At 44.2% G+C, this 15,434-nt stretch overlaps 1 protein-coding gene across 1 annotated transcript in view; it reads left to right on the top strand.

The window, feature by feature from the left end:
* PTDSS1 (phosphatidylserine synthase 1) overlaps positions 1 to 15,434 on the top strand; it is a 66,980-nt gene that overhangs the window by 4,235 nt on the left and 47,311 nt on the right. Inside the window, exon 2 of the mRNA XM_057531699.1 lies at positions 8,343 to 8,434. Within this exon, the coding sequence (XP_057387682.1) occupies positions 8,343 to 8,434 (92 nt within the window). The remainder of the gene's footprint in view (positions 1 to 8,342; positions 8,435 to 15,434) is intronic.

Here is a 15,434-nt window from a genome sequence, read left to right as displayed (position 1 = left end):
CAGCAATGTTAAATGATCCTCCACGTCGGCTGTGTACTGGGGCTACGCCAGCCTTGGAGGTGAAGGAGCGCGCTGTGTTAGGTGGCGCCATCTAAAGAGGTCCAGTTAACAGCCATCTTTTTTTTTTAAATTTATTTATTTTTGGCTGTGTTGGGTCTTCGGTTCTGTGCGAGGGCTTTCTCCAGTTGCGGCGAGCGGGGGCCCCTCTTCATTGCTGTGCGCGGGCCTCTCACTGTCGCGGCCTCTCCCGTTGCGGAGCACAGGCTCCAGACGCGCAGGCTCAGTAGCTGTGGCTCACGGGCCCAGTTGCTCCGCGGCACGTGAGATCCTCCCAGACCAGGGCTCGAACCCGTGTCCCCTGCATTGGCAGGCGGACTCTCAACCACTGCGCCACCAGGGAAGCCCAACAGCCATCTTAACATTTGTCTTCCTCACTTCCTATTTGAATCATATTTTTAATTGGATTTAAATAAGCACCTTTTAGGGACTTCCCCGGCAGTCCAGTGGTTAAGACTCCGTGCTTCCACTGCGGGGGGCGCGGGTTCGATCCCTGGCCGGAGAATTAAGATCCCGCATGCCCCGTGGTGCGGCCATAAATAAATAAGCACCTTTTAATTATCCTCTCTCATCCTTATTTCTGGTGTTTTATGTCCTTAATAAGATTACACGTTTATTGAAGGAGAAAATGTGTCATATTTCTTTGGGGTCTTCTGTAGTAAATAAGCATCTGAGTGACTCAAATATTTATTTGGTTTTCATGATGCTTACCTCAGAGAGTTTACATGCCTAGTATTGCTGCCTAGTGTTTAGCATTTTAGGTATAATTCTATTACCAAGTGTAATATAGTTTATCTTGTGATATAATCCCTCTAGCCCCAGATTTCTATAGGGAAGTTATCAGCATTTTAGTCGCAGCAAATCTGGAAGCCAGGGACTCGTCCAGGCAGCTAGGACTGCTTTCCTGAGCCCTAGGTCCTGGCATCACATTTAATTTAGTTCAACAGTCTGCACTCCGCCCAGCCCAGGTCTCCGCCATCCTGGAGTTCATCTAGTTTATCTTCACCAGGTCCAGCTGGGCCTTAGCAGCTTTCAGAGCTGTCCTCCTCTGCCCATGCCCAGGCTTTGGCTCAGCAAACCCCCTGCTCTCTGGGATAGACACTCCCAGGCCTTGGCTCCATTTCCCTCCGGTCCATCGTCCACACTGCTTTCCTCATGACCTTTTGAAATCAAGATCGTGATCTCATCCGTCCCCTGCTTACACTCTTTCCCTGGATCCCCATCACCTATAGCACGTGCTCGCTGGACCCTAAGCTCTTTCATTACAGAGCCTTACATCTCCCCACACCTGTACACGGCACACACAGCAGGCCCAGACAGCTCCCTGGCTCCGCACCTAATGCCAGGTTGGCACCTCTCTCTGACTGGAGAGCACCTCCTGCTCTCCTGCCATGAGCCCACCACATCCCTGGCAACGCACCTGGATGGTCCCCCACCAGCCACCTTTCTTGATTGTTCCAGGAGGCTCAGAGGAAGAAATGTTTATATACTTCCAAACATTTTTTTTATTATTGTATCTCTCCTGTTGTAGTATTTGTTTCTATATCAGTTTCTTGAGGCCAGATATCTTAATCATCACAGAATACACACCCAGTAAATGCTAAATGAATCAAATATTAAAAAAATCATTTATACAATGTGAACTTTCAAAAACTCTCACTCTTCTCTTTTCGTTGATACGTCAGCTGTAATTCTTAAAAAGAATCCTAACTTTTTATAAAATGAAACGAATGTAGTCTTCAAAGCTAGTTAACATCGGTCCACCTTGTAACCCGGGACTGAGTTTTCCATTGGGAGAGAGGATCCTTAACGGTGACTAGCCTCATAAACATGAGCCTACCTGTGGGTCTCAGTTTCAAGGATTCCTATTAAAGAGATGGAAAGGAGAAGATAGGAGGGGGAGAGGGGACAATCAACTTTGCAGCCTTAGGAGTCAGGATAGAGTTCTTCGCTTCCTGGCCCCAGGGAGACAGCCTTGTCTAAAAATTGTCTGTGAGTGAATGGAGTTTGTTTTCCCGGTCTCCTTGCCTGTAGCCTGTTGTTCAAGTTTAAGAATCTGAGTCCAAAACTTTTTGAGTTCAAACCTTTGTTAAAAAAACTCGGGGCTTTCCTTATACTTGTCCTGCTTTTAGGGTTCTCTCCTGGGTAGTTACCTGTATTCAAACAGGGGTGACAGAAGGAGTTGAGATGTTTGAGTACTTGATTGGTCAGCACTGGGGCGGGAAGGTGCAGTGGAGCCTGTGGGCCTAGGCCGTGACTCCCCCTCACGTTACCCGGGTCTCGGGCCCGCTCAGCCCTGGCCTCTTGCTCTTTCTGGCACCCACCACACTGAGAAGGCCTGCTCTGTGCCAAGCGTTGTGCTGGGCACTGGAGATACAGTGGGTGAATGAGATGGGGCCTGAAATTACAATTTTACTCTAATCCATTCAGTATTTTCACTGTGTATGGTCAGGGCTACGCCAGCGTGCTTCTGGAGCTCCTCCTAAATTTAGCAGAACTTCAGGGAAAAGGACTCTGCCTCCCTAAGCTTGTCGGTATCATACCGGTAAGGGTAGCAGTCTTGACCTAGAGCCAGCATTCCAGAAGCCCTGGCACCTACTTCACCCTGCCTCTATTTGTTGTAACTGTGGGCAAGATAAAGCAAGAGCTTTATTTTCTTCATCCTTCAAGTAGAGATAATACTCCCCCACAGAACTGTGGAGCAGTTCAATCAAATGCCAGCTGGGAAAGGTCTTTGGAAAGTTCAGAGCCCCAGAGACCGAGGCGCTTGTTATTAGAGCCTCAAGAGGACCTAGGAAAGAGGTCAGGGCACTGCCACGGCATCACAGTTGAAAGCTTGAAGTCTTTTTATTTTTTGTGGCTGTAAAGTAAAATGTCTTATTTGAGCAAGAATCCTGAGGCCAGGAAAAGTCAAGATGGGGGTCTGGCAGCCCTGACTGCAGGTTATGAGCTCCCCTGGGAAGTGAGAACTACATTGCCCCCTCAAAGCCTGAGGAGATGGTAACAACCCCACGAACAGGGGCCAGTCTTGTGTGAACAATCGAGGTGGGTTTTTGGTTTTGGGGGTGTTTTATCAGGTTAATCAGAGGCAGTGCCAGCGAGTTGAAAACTTTTATCTCAGGCCAAAGTTATACTAAGATAATAATTTAATTTTTATGTCTTACTGTGCTTTTCATCATGATTCTTGCAAGAATCAGGACCAAGTTTGTTCATCTTTGTCCCCAACGATAGGTGTCAGCTAGCTGACGGAATGGGTGGACAGACATTGTAAACTAATAACTGACAGGCCCTCTGTGCCAGGCACTGTTCTAAGTCCATCGCACATGTTATTTTATCCTCACAACAACCCTGTGAGGTAGAACTATTATTGCCCTTTGATATACTGAGGAGGAAACCAAGGCACAGAGAGGTTGAGTAATCTGCCCAAGGTCACACAGGCTGATAAGTGTGAAGTCAGAATTCTGGTCCACGCAGTCTGGCCACAAGCCTGTCTTCCTTGTCACTGAACCAAACAGCCTCCTAAAGGGGGAAAAACTTAGACTTTGGAGTCAGTAAAATGCAGATTATGATCATTTCCCCCTTTGAGGGTGTTAGGAAGATTAAGAGAGCTAACATGCAAAGCAGCTAGCTAGCTTTCTGAGTGAGGCACAGATCTAGTGGATGTCCAGAGATAAACCCTTCTTGTCCTCTAATTGAGGGTCTCTGGAGTCAGTAGTGTGGTCTTTGCGGCCTTTGCAGCCAAGTTGCTTTTCATGATTAACTGTGGAAAATGTCTGTGTCCCTCGGCATATGGTTAAGTCTCTGGATTGCTGGGAGCGGAGAGAGAAGAGGCCACACCAGAGCTTACAGAATGGCCCTGTGTGGTCAGCTTGTCAGGAGGCCAGTGGGGTGGGCAGCCCTCAGTCATGCATTCCGTTCTTTCTGCGCGCCCACCTCTTGCAGGGACTGTGCTGGATGCCGAGGGTACACCCTCTCTACTCTCAGGAAAGCCAGAGGGTGTATCTGGGGCTGCTAGTCTGATAGGACTCAAGATTTCTTCTTTAGCTCACCTGCCTACCCTTCAATCTTCGATCACAGGAGTTTGATCTTCCTGTACTATATATTTTCAGTTTTGCCAAAGATCTTGCTGTCCATCTTTGATACTTTTTGTTTTTCTAATTAGGCAAATATAAAACGGCCAGCTTTTCAGACTCGCTGCTGTTTTATTCAGGTTTAATTGGCCTTTTTTTTTTTTTACTTCTGAAACTAGGCCATTCTTTTGATCCTGTCTTTCAAATAAAATGGCTCAAAATTTACAAAATTGCAGTTTCATTGTTTTATCACTGATCTCAAGTTCTTACAAATTTAATGTTGATGTATAATTGACTTTTTTGAAACGTAACATATCTACATTGCTTAAAATCCAAGATACCCCAAAGGGTATATAGTGAAAAGTCTCACCTCACTCTTCTTTTATCCTCTTTGGAGAAAACCAGTGTCACCATATCTCGGATGGATTTCCAGAGACATGCTATGAAGCCACGAGCAGAAGTTACAAGTTATATATACATACACACGCTCTCTTTTTTACATAGAAAGCTGCTTACTATACTCACTGCTCTGCAAATTGCTTTGTTTACTTCATGATCTCTTAAATTATTCTGTATCAGTTAATTAATTAAAAGCTTCATTCTTTTTACAGCTGCCTAGTACTCCATTTTGAGACGGAGCCATAATTTACTTAATCAGTCCCTTTTCGGTAGACATTTAGTTGTTTCCAAGTTTTGCTAATACATATAATGCCACAGTGAACAACCTTGTACATATGTCATTTTTGCATAAATGAAGGTATATCTGTGAGATACATTGTCATACATGGAATTGCTGGGTCACAGGGTATACGCATTTGTAAATTAATATGTTGCCAAATGGCGCTCCATAAAGGTGGTATGTGAGAATGCCTGTTTATCTATTTCTGCATAGCCTCACCAGCTCAGTCATTAAATTTTTACCTTTGTCCATAAGGTAGATAAAAATGGTCTCTTTGTGTTGTTTCCATTTGCCCATCTCTTACCATGAACAAGGTTGAACATCTTTTTTTTTCACTTGCCTGAGAGCCAATGGATTTTTCTGCTCTGTGAACTGTCCCTTCATATCTTTTGTCCATTTTTCTATTTGCTTTTCTTTGTCCATTTGTTCTTCCTGTTAATTGATTTGGGGGGAGAGCTTTGTAATTAGGGGAATTAACCCTTTGCCTTCATATGAGTTGCAGATATTTTTTCCAAGCTTATGATTTTGTTACTGATTTCTTTGCCACGCAGATTTGTCAGCTTTCTCCTTTACGACTTCGGAGGTTTGTATCGTACTTTCGAAAGGCCTTCCCCACTCTGAGATTGTTGTGTTTTGTTTAGGGGTTTTTGGGTTTTTTTTAATTCTCCCATCATTCCATTCTAGAATTTTGTTTTGGTTTTACTTTTAGTTTCTTGAATCATCCAGAATATATTTTGGTATAAGTTGTGAGTTATGGGACTCCATCTTCTTTTTTTTTTTTTTTTTTTAAGGATTTTCTTATTTTTATTTATTTATTTATTTATTTTTGGCTGTGTTGGGTCTTCGGTTCGTGCGAGGGCTTTCTCCAGTTGCGGCAAGCGGGGGCCACTCTTCATCGCGGTGCGGGGACCGCTCTTCATCGCGGTGCGCGGGCCTCTCTCTATCGCGGCCCCTCCCGTCGCGGGGCACAGGCTCCAGACGCGCAGGCTCAGCAATTGTGGCTCACGGGCCCAGCCGCTCCGCGGCATGTGGGATCCTCCCAGACCAGGGCTCGAACCCGTGTCCCCTGCATTAGCAGGCAGACTCTCAACCACTGCGCCACCAGGGAAGCCCGGGACTCCATCTTCTTTTCCTAGGCCACAGTTATTCATTTTAGCCTTTATTTTATTTTGTAACTTACAAATTGCATGCCCTGTCAAACTCTCTTATGCCATCCCTGTGCATCTACCATGAGTCAGGTTGATTTAGGATGACAGATAAGTTTTCATGAGGCAGTTTGGCAAAGAGGAAAGATCATCATCTTCAGAGTCTAGCAGGCCTGGTTTTGAATGCTGGCTCTGTAACTTCTTACCTCCACAATCTTGGGCAAGTTACTAAACCTATCTGAGCCTTTATTACCTCAGATGGTTGATAATAGCCCAATGGGTTGTGACAATTAGAGATAATGTCTAGAAACTGCCTGTTCAGTGCCTGGCACACAGTAGACACTTGAAGAACAGGAGCTATTATCGTTGCTGTCATTATTAGCAATATCAGTAGTGTGATTTGGTCTGAATGAGGACACTGTGTTCCTACCCTCACTGTGTGTAGCCATCCTTCGGTAAAAGTTGGTGTTCCTGGAAGTTGGATATGGGGCTTCCCTGCATAAGCCAGAGGGCATGGCAAGTGCCCTGGTAATGGTCGGGCTGGCATTTTTAGGTTGTGTTCATAACCTCTGGGCAGGTGTTTAATTATTAGTATGTCCATTAAAATAAGATTGTACTTTTTAATGCACTTCCTTCCTGCAGAAGGAAGTCTGTCTGATTCTGTAGTTTGGTTTTGTAATCAGATCTCTGAAGTTAACAGCCAAGCATTATTTGTCCAGCATTAGTTTACGGCTACTTGGCCATATGATGATCTAGGAAATGTTTAAGATCTGTATGATCTCTTATTTCAGAACCTTATGTTCAATCCTGTCATAAGTCTGGAAATCATTTCATTGGGTGCAGAAACTGAGCAGCCTAAACAGAAGTTGGCATCTAAGTTAACTTCTGCTTTTAAACCAACACCCCAGGACCCAGTCCTTAACTAGGTAATTCATTACTGTTTCATTCCTACCTTTTCATGTATGTATTCTGATGGTCTAGAACTTCTTTCTACGCAAACTTGGTTTTCTTCTAAGATTTTTTTTTGACCTGTTCCTTTTCCTTTAGTAATATTTAATCTTAATTTAATATTTGTCTTTTGAAAACTCTTTCACTACAGTCCTTCTCTAGATAAACCCAACTTCTTTTATCCTTTTAAGATTTATTGCTACCGGTCTCATCATCTCTAAACTATCTCCTTCCATTCTGTTTCATCTCATATTTTCTGTCTACTCATCCTGTGTCTTTTGAAACTGAAACACTGAACTTCCCTCTCCCAAGCTTCTCAATAATTATCAATACTTCAGAAAATTTTACTGTCGTGTATTTCTGTTTTCCCACTTTTGTTTGCTTCTCTGAGCCCCAGATATGTTACTAGAATCTTCTTTTTTGTTGCAAACTGTCAAAACCTAAATTCTTCACCATCAATGTTAAGAAAATTTCCATTTGGGAAATTTTACTTCATTTTAAAACAGTAAATTTTCTTCCATAATCAATCATCAGTCCAGAAATATATTGAGGGCCTATTAGTAAATAATTCCCTGCCATTAGGAGTTTACTTTCTACAGAGAAGATAGACAACATATAAACCAACAAATGTAATCATTTCAGTTACTGGGGTTATAGAGGAGTTAAACACAATAATACATTAGAAATGACCAGGCAGGAGAGGGGGGAAGCTTATCTCCTATTTACAGTTCTTTTGCTTCTGCTCTGAGTTTAAATCTTGTATTTTGTTTTCTCTTAATTTTTCTTTCTTTTTTTTTAATTAATTTTTATTGGAGTATAGCTGCTTTACAATGTTGTGTTAGTTTCTTGCTGTACAGCAGAGTGAACCAGTCATATTCATACACTCTTAATTTTTCTTTTAACATTTTTTACTGGTGCTTTCTGATTATGTTACACTGCCCCATTTTTATTCATCCCTTAGATAGCCAACTGCCCATATTTGACAAGCGACTGCATAATCTCATTGCATTATACCCTTATTCCTTATAATCTTATGCTTCCTTTCTGATTCCTGAACAATTTTTCTGCCACAGTCTATGTAGTAAAGGTCATCTTTAGTTAGTCTTAAAACCAAAAGGTATTTCTCCAAAATAAACCTTACCTTTTGACATCCTGGGTATTTTTAATTTTTTTTAAAGAACAGGGATTCTCAAATGCTTGTCTGAGCAGAATGTGTGTTGGGGTGTGAGATTGCCAATTGCCTTCCTCACAAGAACTGGACTTGACTATGACACTGTATTATTTTAGGACATGATAGTGAATAGTAAATAGCGTGTGTAATGACTTAGCTCAGCAAAATAAAGTTAGCAATCCCCCAGTTTTTAGAACATGGAACTCTTACTCCTTCTAGGCTGACTATTCAGATCCAAAAATGAATACTCAATGTTCCTTTTCTATTTTCAGGGATGACTCTGTCCCAGAAGACAACATCTGGAGGGGTATCCTCTCTGTAGTTTTCTTCTTTCTTATCATCAGTGTACTAGCGTTCCCCAATGGTAAGTGATGTAATGCTTTATCACATTTCTCCTGTGCATTGTGCCCTTGTTGGTATTTTTGAGATGCATGTCATCTGGAAGATGAAACTAGAGGGTGGAATAAAAAAAGACTCTTGAGTGTTGTATGGTGGTTAGGGGCACAGGCTCTGGAGACAGACTGCCCTTTCTGCCACTTCCTAGCTCTGTCCCTCTTTAAGACATTTCTCTCTGAAATGGAGAGAAGTACAGTTGTAAGCGTTCACTGAATTAAAACAAGTAAAATACTCTGAACAGGGACTGACAAATTGTAAGCTCTCAATGAATGTCAACTATTGCTTTTGTTGCTGTGTTTGTTATTATCGGCCGAGTCATAAAATACTCAATTACTGTTCAGTTACTCCTTTTTTGCTAAGGACAGGGTCAGTGCTCTGAAGAGTATTACTTAAATAATTGTTGTCTTAACTGTAAACTTTGTTGGGATAAGAATTTTCATTATCAGGTTAAAAAAAAATTATTACTGTGAAATTTTCCCCCATCATGATTATAGAGTGAGGCAAAAGCCTTGGTTTAAAAACTAATTTGGGGGCTTCCCTGGTGGCGCAGTGGTTGAGAGTCTGCCTGCTAATGCAGGGGACACGGGTTCGAGCCCTGGTCTGGGAAGATCCCACATGCCACGGAGCGGCTGGGCCCGTGAGCCACAATTGCTGAGCCTGCGCGTCTGGAGCCTGTGCCCCGCGACGGGAGGGGCCGCGATAGAGAAAGGCCCGCGCACCGCGATGAAGAGCGGTCCCCGCACCGCGATGAAGAGTGGCCCCCGCTTGCCGCAACTGGAGAAAGCCCTCGCACGAACCGAAGACCCAACACAGCCAAAAATAAATAAATAAATAAATAAATAAATAAATAAATAAATAAGAAAATCCTTAAAAAAAAAAAAAAAAAAAAACTAATTTGGTATCTTGCCATACTTAAGATTCATACCTTTCCTCTGAATTGTCCCTTATGAGTTGCTTTATTTTTTCTTATTCCCCTTTAGTACTTTCTCCCTGGAATATTCTCTTATTTATTCTCTGCGAGTGATTTCTAAATGCTCACTTTTTATATCCTGTTTCTTTTTTTAAGTTTTTTGTTGTTGTTGTTGTTTTGTTGTTTTTTTGATGTAGACCATTTTTTTAAAGTCTTTATTGAATTTGTTACAATATTGCTTCTTTCTGTCTTATGTTTTGGTTTTTTGGCTGTGAGGCATTCTCCCCAACCAGGGATCGAACCCACACTCCCTGCATTGGAAGGCGAAGTCTTAACCACTGGACCACCAGGGAAGTCCCTCCTGTTTCTTCTACACTTAGGATATTTTGTAACTGTTTCAGTCTCTTTTTATGAGTTATGCTTCATGGGCCCTGCTCAGGTTTTAAATATGATGATTTAAGATGCACTTCTTCTCCATCCTCCCATCGTAGAATATAGTGTGTAATATTAGGAGCTCATCATGAACGTTACTGATTGTTATCTGAAGCTGCACTGTGGTGATAGGATTCTAATACCCATTCCAGTGTGCGTGGCGGGGGGTTGGTGTCCCCGCACCAACAAGCAAGTTGAACATCAGCTGGGTGTCCTATAGTGCCACCCTATTCTGACACTGTCTACCTGGAGGTAGCATCAGATTGCACAGGTTAAGTCCCACAGGGTTGCTCCTGCCCCCGCTGCAGATGCCAATCACAAGTCCAGGGTGTCACCTGTGCTTCTGACCGAATGGCTGTAAATCCTCCTTGGGTTTGATTAATTTGTCAGAACAGCTCACGGGACTCAGGAAACCAGTTTGCTCACTAGATAACTGAGAATATCAATCAAAAGCCAGATGAAGAGATGCGCAGGGTAAAGTCTGTGGGGAGGGGCGAGCAGCGTCCCAGCCCTCTGCAGGCGCGCCACTCTCCCCAAATTTCCACGCCCTCACCAACCCAGAAGCTTTCTAAACCCTATCCTTTTAGTTTTCTATGGAAGTTTCATTCCGTCGGTGTGATTGATTAAATCTTTGGCCATTGATTCAACCGCCAGCCCCTCCCTGCTCCCCAGAGCTCAGGGCGGGTGGGACTGAGGGTCCCTACCCTCTAATCTCATTGTTGGCTTCACTGACCCCCATCCTGAGCGGCTTCCCAAAAGTCACCTCATTAACATAACAGAAGACGCTTCTCACTCTCATCGCTTAGGAACTTCCAAGGAGTTTAGGATTCTGCTCCAGGAAGGGGACAAAGACCAAATACTTACTTCTTATACATCACAGTATCACACATGGCAAGTCCTTTAGGCCTTCCAAAATGTTGGCAGTGGAATTTCGTTCTGTATTTTTGTGGGTTCTGCTGGTAGCATAATAATCCAACCAGTAAAACCATGATTCTGAATCCTTCAGGGAATGGATTGTTCTAGATAGCCAAGTTATTTGGCAGCTGCATTTAGCTCTCTAACCACTCAAGCTTTTAGATTAAATTTTACTTTTATTTTATTTTTATTATGTTATTATTTTTTTTTTAGTGAAAACCTTTCAAGATATGAAAACCTCTGTCTTAGTATAGGCCTCTATAATAGAATACCATAGACTGAGCGGCTTAAACAGCAGAAGATTCATCCTGCGGCAGAATTCTTCTCCAGCTGTGAACCTGTGAAATCAAGCAAGTTCTGTGCTTTCAGAATACAATAGTGGGCCAGGCACAGAGTAGGCATTCCCATTCCCAAAGGAAGAAACAGGAAAGAAGGAAGGGGTGACAAGCCCCAGGCAAGTCCAAAACATAGGAAGGCAAACTCTAGGCGATCTCAAGGCTCGAGAATAATCCTCTTCGGCTTGATGCTCTGCCTTCCAGACCCACTGGAGCAGTAGTCTGCCGCCACAGCTTTCCCAGTGGGGGTCGAATCCCCAGGGCTCCGGTCCCCTGTCTCCTGCCCCAGCAGAGCCAGGTGTTGGTCTTGCCCTTTGAAACCAAGGTGGAGGCAGTCCTCCTCCCCTCCCCCCATGGCCCTGTGGTGGAAATGACAGCCCAGATGATCTCTGAGCCACCTTGGGGTCCTTCTTCCTATGTCTTAAAGGATAGCAAATGTTCACAGTCAGGTAGCTCTATGGTTTGGCCCTGTAGGGTCCAGGAGGTACAACAGTCTTCAGCTTCGGGGTTAGAATTTCAACATATGAATTCTGGGGGGACACAGACCTTCAGTGCCCAGCACCTGCATACCTTATGCAGGTATGACCAACATAGTTTGGCCTTTCCACAATGATGAAAGTTCTGATAATGCAGAGTGATTGGAGTATGAAGATAAAATATTCATAATATAGATAGGTCATGGAATGAAGGGGGATTGGTCGCTATGGCATTCGCTTTCTAGGAAAAGTCCCCAGTGTTGAACAGTTTTTCTAGCTATTTGCCAACTTTCTTTTTCCTACCACTTCCTTCACATAAAATCTCAGGATTTTAGGTTTAGGGAGAGCTTGGACCTTAGGGAGCCCATCCTTTCTTTCAAGGGTGCTGTGCTGTAGTGCAACTTAAGTGGCCACTTGGGGCATCAAGCCTTTTACACACACTGAAAATACCAGAGGCTATGGGTGGCCCCCCTGAGCTCTAGAACCTGGCTTTACAAAGATGGAGTAAGAATACAGCCCAGGAAGAGGAGATGATGAGCTGCATCTCAGATTTGATACCAACACAAGGTCTGTGGCCACCAGGGTCCCTAGGGAAGGTGAGTAGGTGACAGTTCAGGTAGTGGTCACCGTCACCCCCCTCAGCCTTCTACCTTCTGTATCCTATGAAGTTCTGCTGCTTACTTCCCGGCCATCACTTGATGCCATGAACATTATTGTTCTATGCCCTCTATTCCTATTTCTCATCTTGTCTGTGCCCTACCATCCTTTTTTTAAATTTTTATTTTTAAATCAGTCAATCAGAACATAGTACGTGTGCAGGAAACGGATCAATCCAAAGGTATGTCTGTTCTTCAAGTCTCCAGCTTTCCTTGGCTGTGTATTAATTGTTTCCTAGTTCTTCACAGCTTCAAAGGTTTCTTTTCTGCTTTTTTAAAAATTTAAACTTGCTATTTCTGAGAGCCATTTTGGAAGTTTGAGGATTCTCAAAGATCAGTCTCTCCATAGCCATGATTTTACAGATAGCCCTTCTGTGGAGCTTTGGCAGGAGCTGGGCTTTGGGACTTCATTAGCAGCTGTTTTTCTTAAGGTTCCAAAAGCCCTGAAGGTTGGGGGATTAAATCTGTTGGACGTGACATTTTGCATGATTTCTGCTGATTTTTCCTCTCTTCCCTCATGAAGACATCTAATCTTCAATGTCCACTTACCTGGCTGAGTCTCTCATGGTGGGACTGGGCTTTTGTTTTCCTCTTGGAAAGATAAAAGTTGTTTGTTTTATGCTTTTCTTATCCTGGCTGCCCGGACTTTGTGATACACACAAAGTGCGGAGGACCCACAGGGCTCATGTAGTTCAGCCTTCTCCGTTTACGGCTCGGAAAGCTGAACCCAAGGCCGTCAGTCACCCCTGAGCTGCCACCCGGGCACTGATGCCAGCCTGATGTTAGGGCTCCGGCTCCCACACATTCCTGTACTAGGCGGAGTCCTGGCCTTTTCTCATACGAGGCCCATCGTGAGGTGTTTCGTCCCTGTCTTCTACATGTTTCTATCTCCCTCTGCTTCTTCTTCTCTCTGTCAGTCTCTGGCTTTTCTTTTTCCCAGGAGCACAGTCTTAGGGCCTGAGTTGGCCTGTGCCTAGTGTGCTTTGGACCCCAGGCCCAGCGGCGGTGGTTGTGCCTTTGCTCCTCTGGATCCCAAATGTCAGCCCGCAGATTGATCTGAACCTTCTGCCACCAAAACCAAGGGCTCAGGTTTAGAAAAGGACAAAGTCCCTTCAGCATTCTGTGCAGGAAGGATTAGGGCGTTAGGGAAGCAGTGCTTGGAGGGACTGTCTTGCAGCCACGTGTACAAAGCAAACACAGTGTCAGCCTTGTTTTCTAAAGAGCCATTTGCTCACACTTTACATCAGATTAGTAAAACTGTAAGTTTTCCACATTAAAGAATGCTGTTATTGAATATTTTTTAAATTGGGGGTGGCCTTGGAGGGCGCCCTAGAGATGATTGGGGAGCTGGCAGGCACCGGGAAAGGGTACTCCTGGGCATGTGGCTGCCCCCCACAGCTGGCATTCAGACTACAGCCTTTGCAGGAGCCATGATGCTCGGTGGATGCTTCTCCGAGGGGAATGGACACGACTCTCCTTGTTCCAATCTCGTCACCTTCTCTTCCCCTCTCCCCACCCTTGGCACAAATTCTCAAATTAAGTAATGGAATGAATGGGAGCAGTGGAGCCCAGCATTTGCCTTGTCCTTGAAAGGCAGTTTTGGGGAAGTGCCCGCAGTGGATGGCATTCCCAGAATGGCTCTGTTTTGGCAACTTCAAACGCATTTATCCTTGACCTAGTAAAGGCTGCCCTGAATGTTTAAGTATAGACCTAAGTTTGGTTGTGTCCATATGTCTCGTATGTGTGAGTTTACATACGCTCTCTGTGTGCTAGAATTGATCAACTCCTACAGGAGGGGCCCTCTGGTTCTTTTGGTACAGAGTCTAGATAGCAAAGAAGGCCCTTGACTTTCTCCATGAGGTTTATGACAGTCAGGATGCTTTTGGCCACAAGTAATAGGAAACCCCTTTCAAAATGGCTTAAAGAATAAATAAAATGTTTGCTTTCTTACATTACAAGAAGTTCTGAGATAGAGTGGTTCAGGGTTGACTAATTCAGCAGCTCAGTGACACGTGAAGACCCAGGTTCTTTACCTGTTTCTGCTCCACCATCTTCAGCAAGATGCCTGTGCTTTGCTGCCCTCATGGTCTTGGGACAGCTGCTGCACTGCTGAAATGTAGTCACAGACAGTGTCCAACAGAAGAGGAGGTCATGTCTTCCCATGCATCTTTTTAAGAGTGAAGAGGCCTTTTCTAGAGACCCCCCAGCACACTTGCCCTCACTCCTCTTTCATTAGGCTTGGGCCACTTGCCTCCGCTCCAAGCAGACCTGAGGACAGGCGTTTACAGTGGCTGGAGGACATCAGAGGCAACCATAGATCTCTAGTAGATCTTCACTGACTGAAAGAATAAAAGAGAAACAGGATAACCTCCATTGGCTTAGAATTTACCCCTGAGTTACACGGGGGAGGAGTGGAAACTCAGAATTTCATTTGACAGTCAACAGGGTGAGCGGTGGGGTGAGGTCTAGAGTTCCTTCCTTCAGTCCTACAAACAGACATGGAGAGAGACCCTGAGGGGAGACCTTGGAGGGAGAGGGTCTGTTACCTACGCCTGCTTCTTTCCTGCTGTCTTCTCTCCCATTCTCTCTCTTTTGGTTCCCTTGAAAAAACTATTTTAAATGCCACGTCCACCTTCTTATAGTAACTGACACTCAAGTGTAAGTGTAATTTTAACTATGCCACTGTGTCATTGGAGTGTAATTACAATTGCATCACTCTGTCACTGGAGTGAAATTTAGAAACCTGTTGCATCTCCAGCTGGCTGTGAGATTTCTTTCAACAGGTGACTTCTGTGTGCTTTTCCAGCTCCTGAGGGCCTCCACGGACTCTCCCTGCCCTTCCCCCATGCCCCGACCCAAACCACCACAGCCTTACCCTGTACCCCCAGTGCCCGGCCCAGAGTGGCCTCTCAGTAAATATATGTTGAATTAAGAATGAATCTGCCAGGAAAAAAGTTCACAGAATTAGCCCTCTCTTTTCCTTTCCTCATCTGCAAGAGGAGCGCCATTCAGCACTTCTTCAAGGTATTTTGAAGAGAGTGAGATAACTAATATTTCTTGATTTTCCTAAGTTTATCCTTCTCTTTGTCCTTCGGCCCCTTCTGATTCCTCTGAGCTGAGATAGTGCGAATCACATCTCCTTGACGCATGAAGGTGATAAAAATGAGGGAAAAAAAAGGTACTGTGTCCCCCCATTCTCTGTCTCCTGCTCCACTACTTTTTCTTGTAGAAAAATTCTTTCTTA

This window comes from Balaenoptera acutorostrata, chromosome 17, assembly GCF_949987535.1.
Source record: "Balaenoptera acutorostrata chromosome 17, mBalAcu1.1, whole genome shotgun sequence".
Lineage (NCBI taxonomy): Eukaryota > Metazoa > Chordata > Mammalia > Artiodactyla > Balaenopteridae > Balaenoptera > Balaenoptera acutorostrata.
Note: the sequence above shows the minus strand (reverse complement) of the source record. Positions and strands in the feature narration are given on the sequence as shown.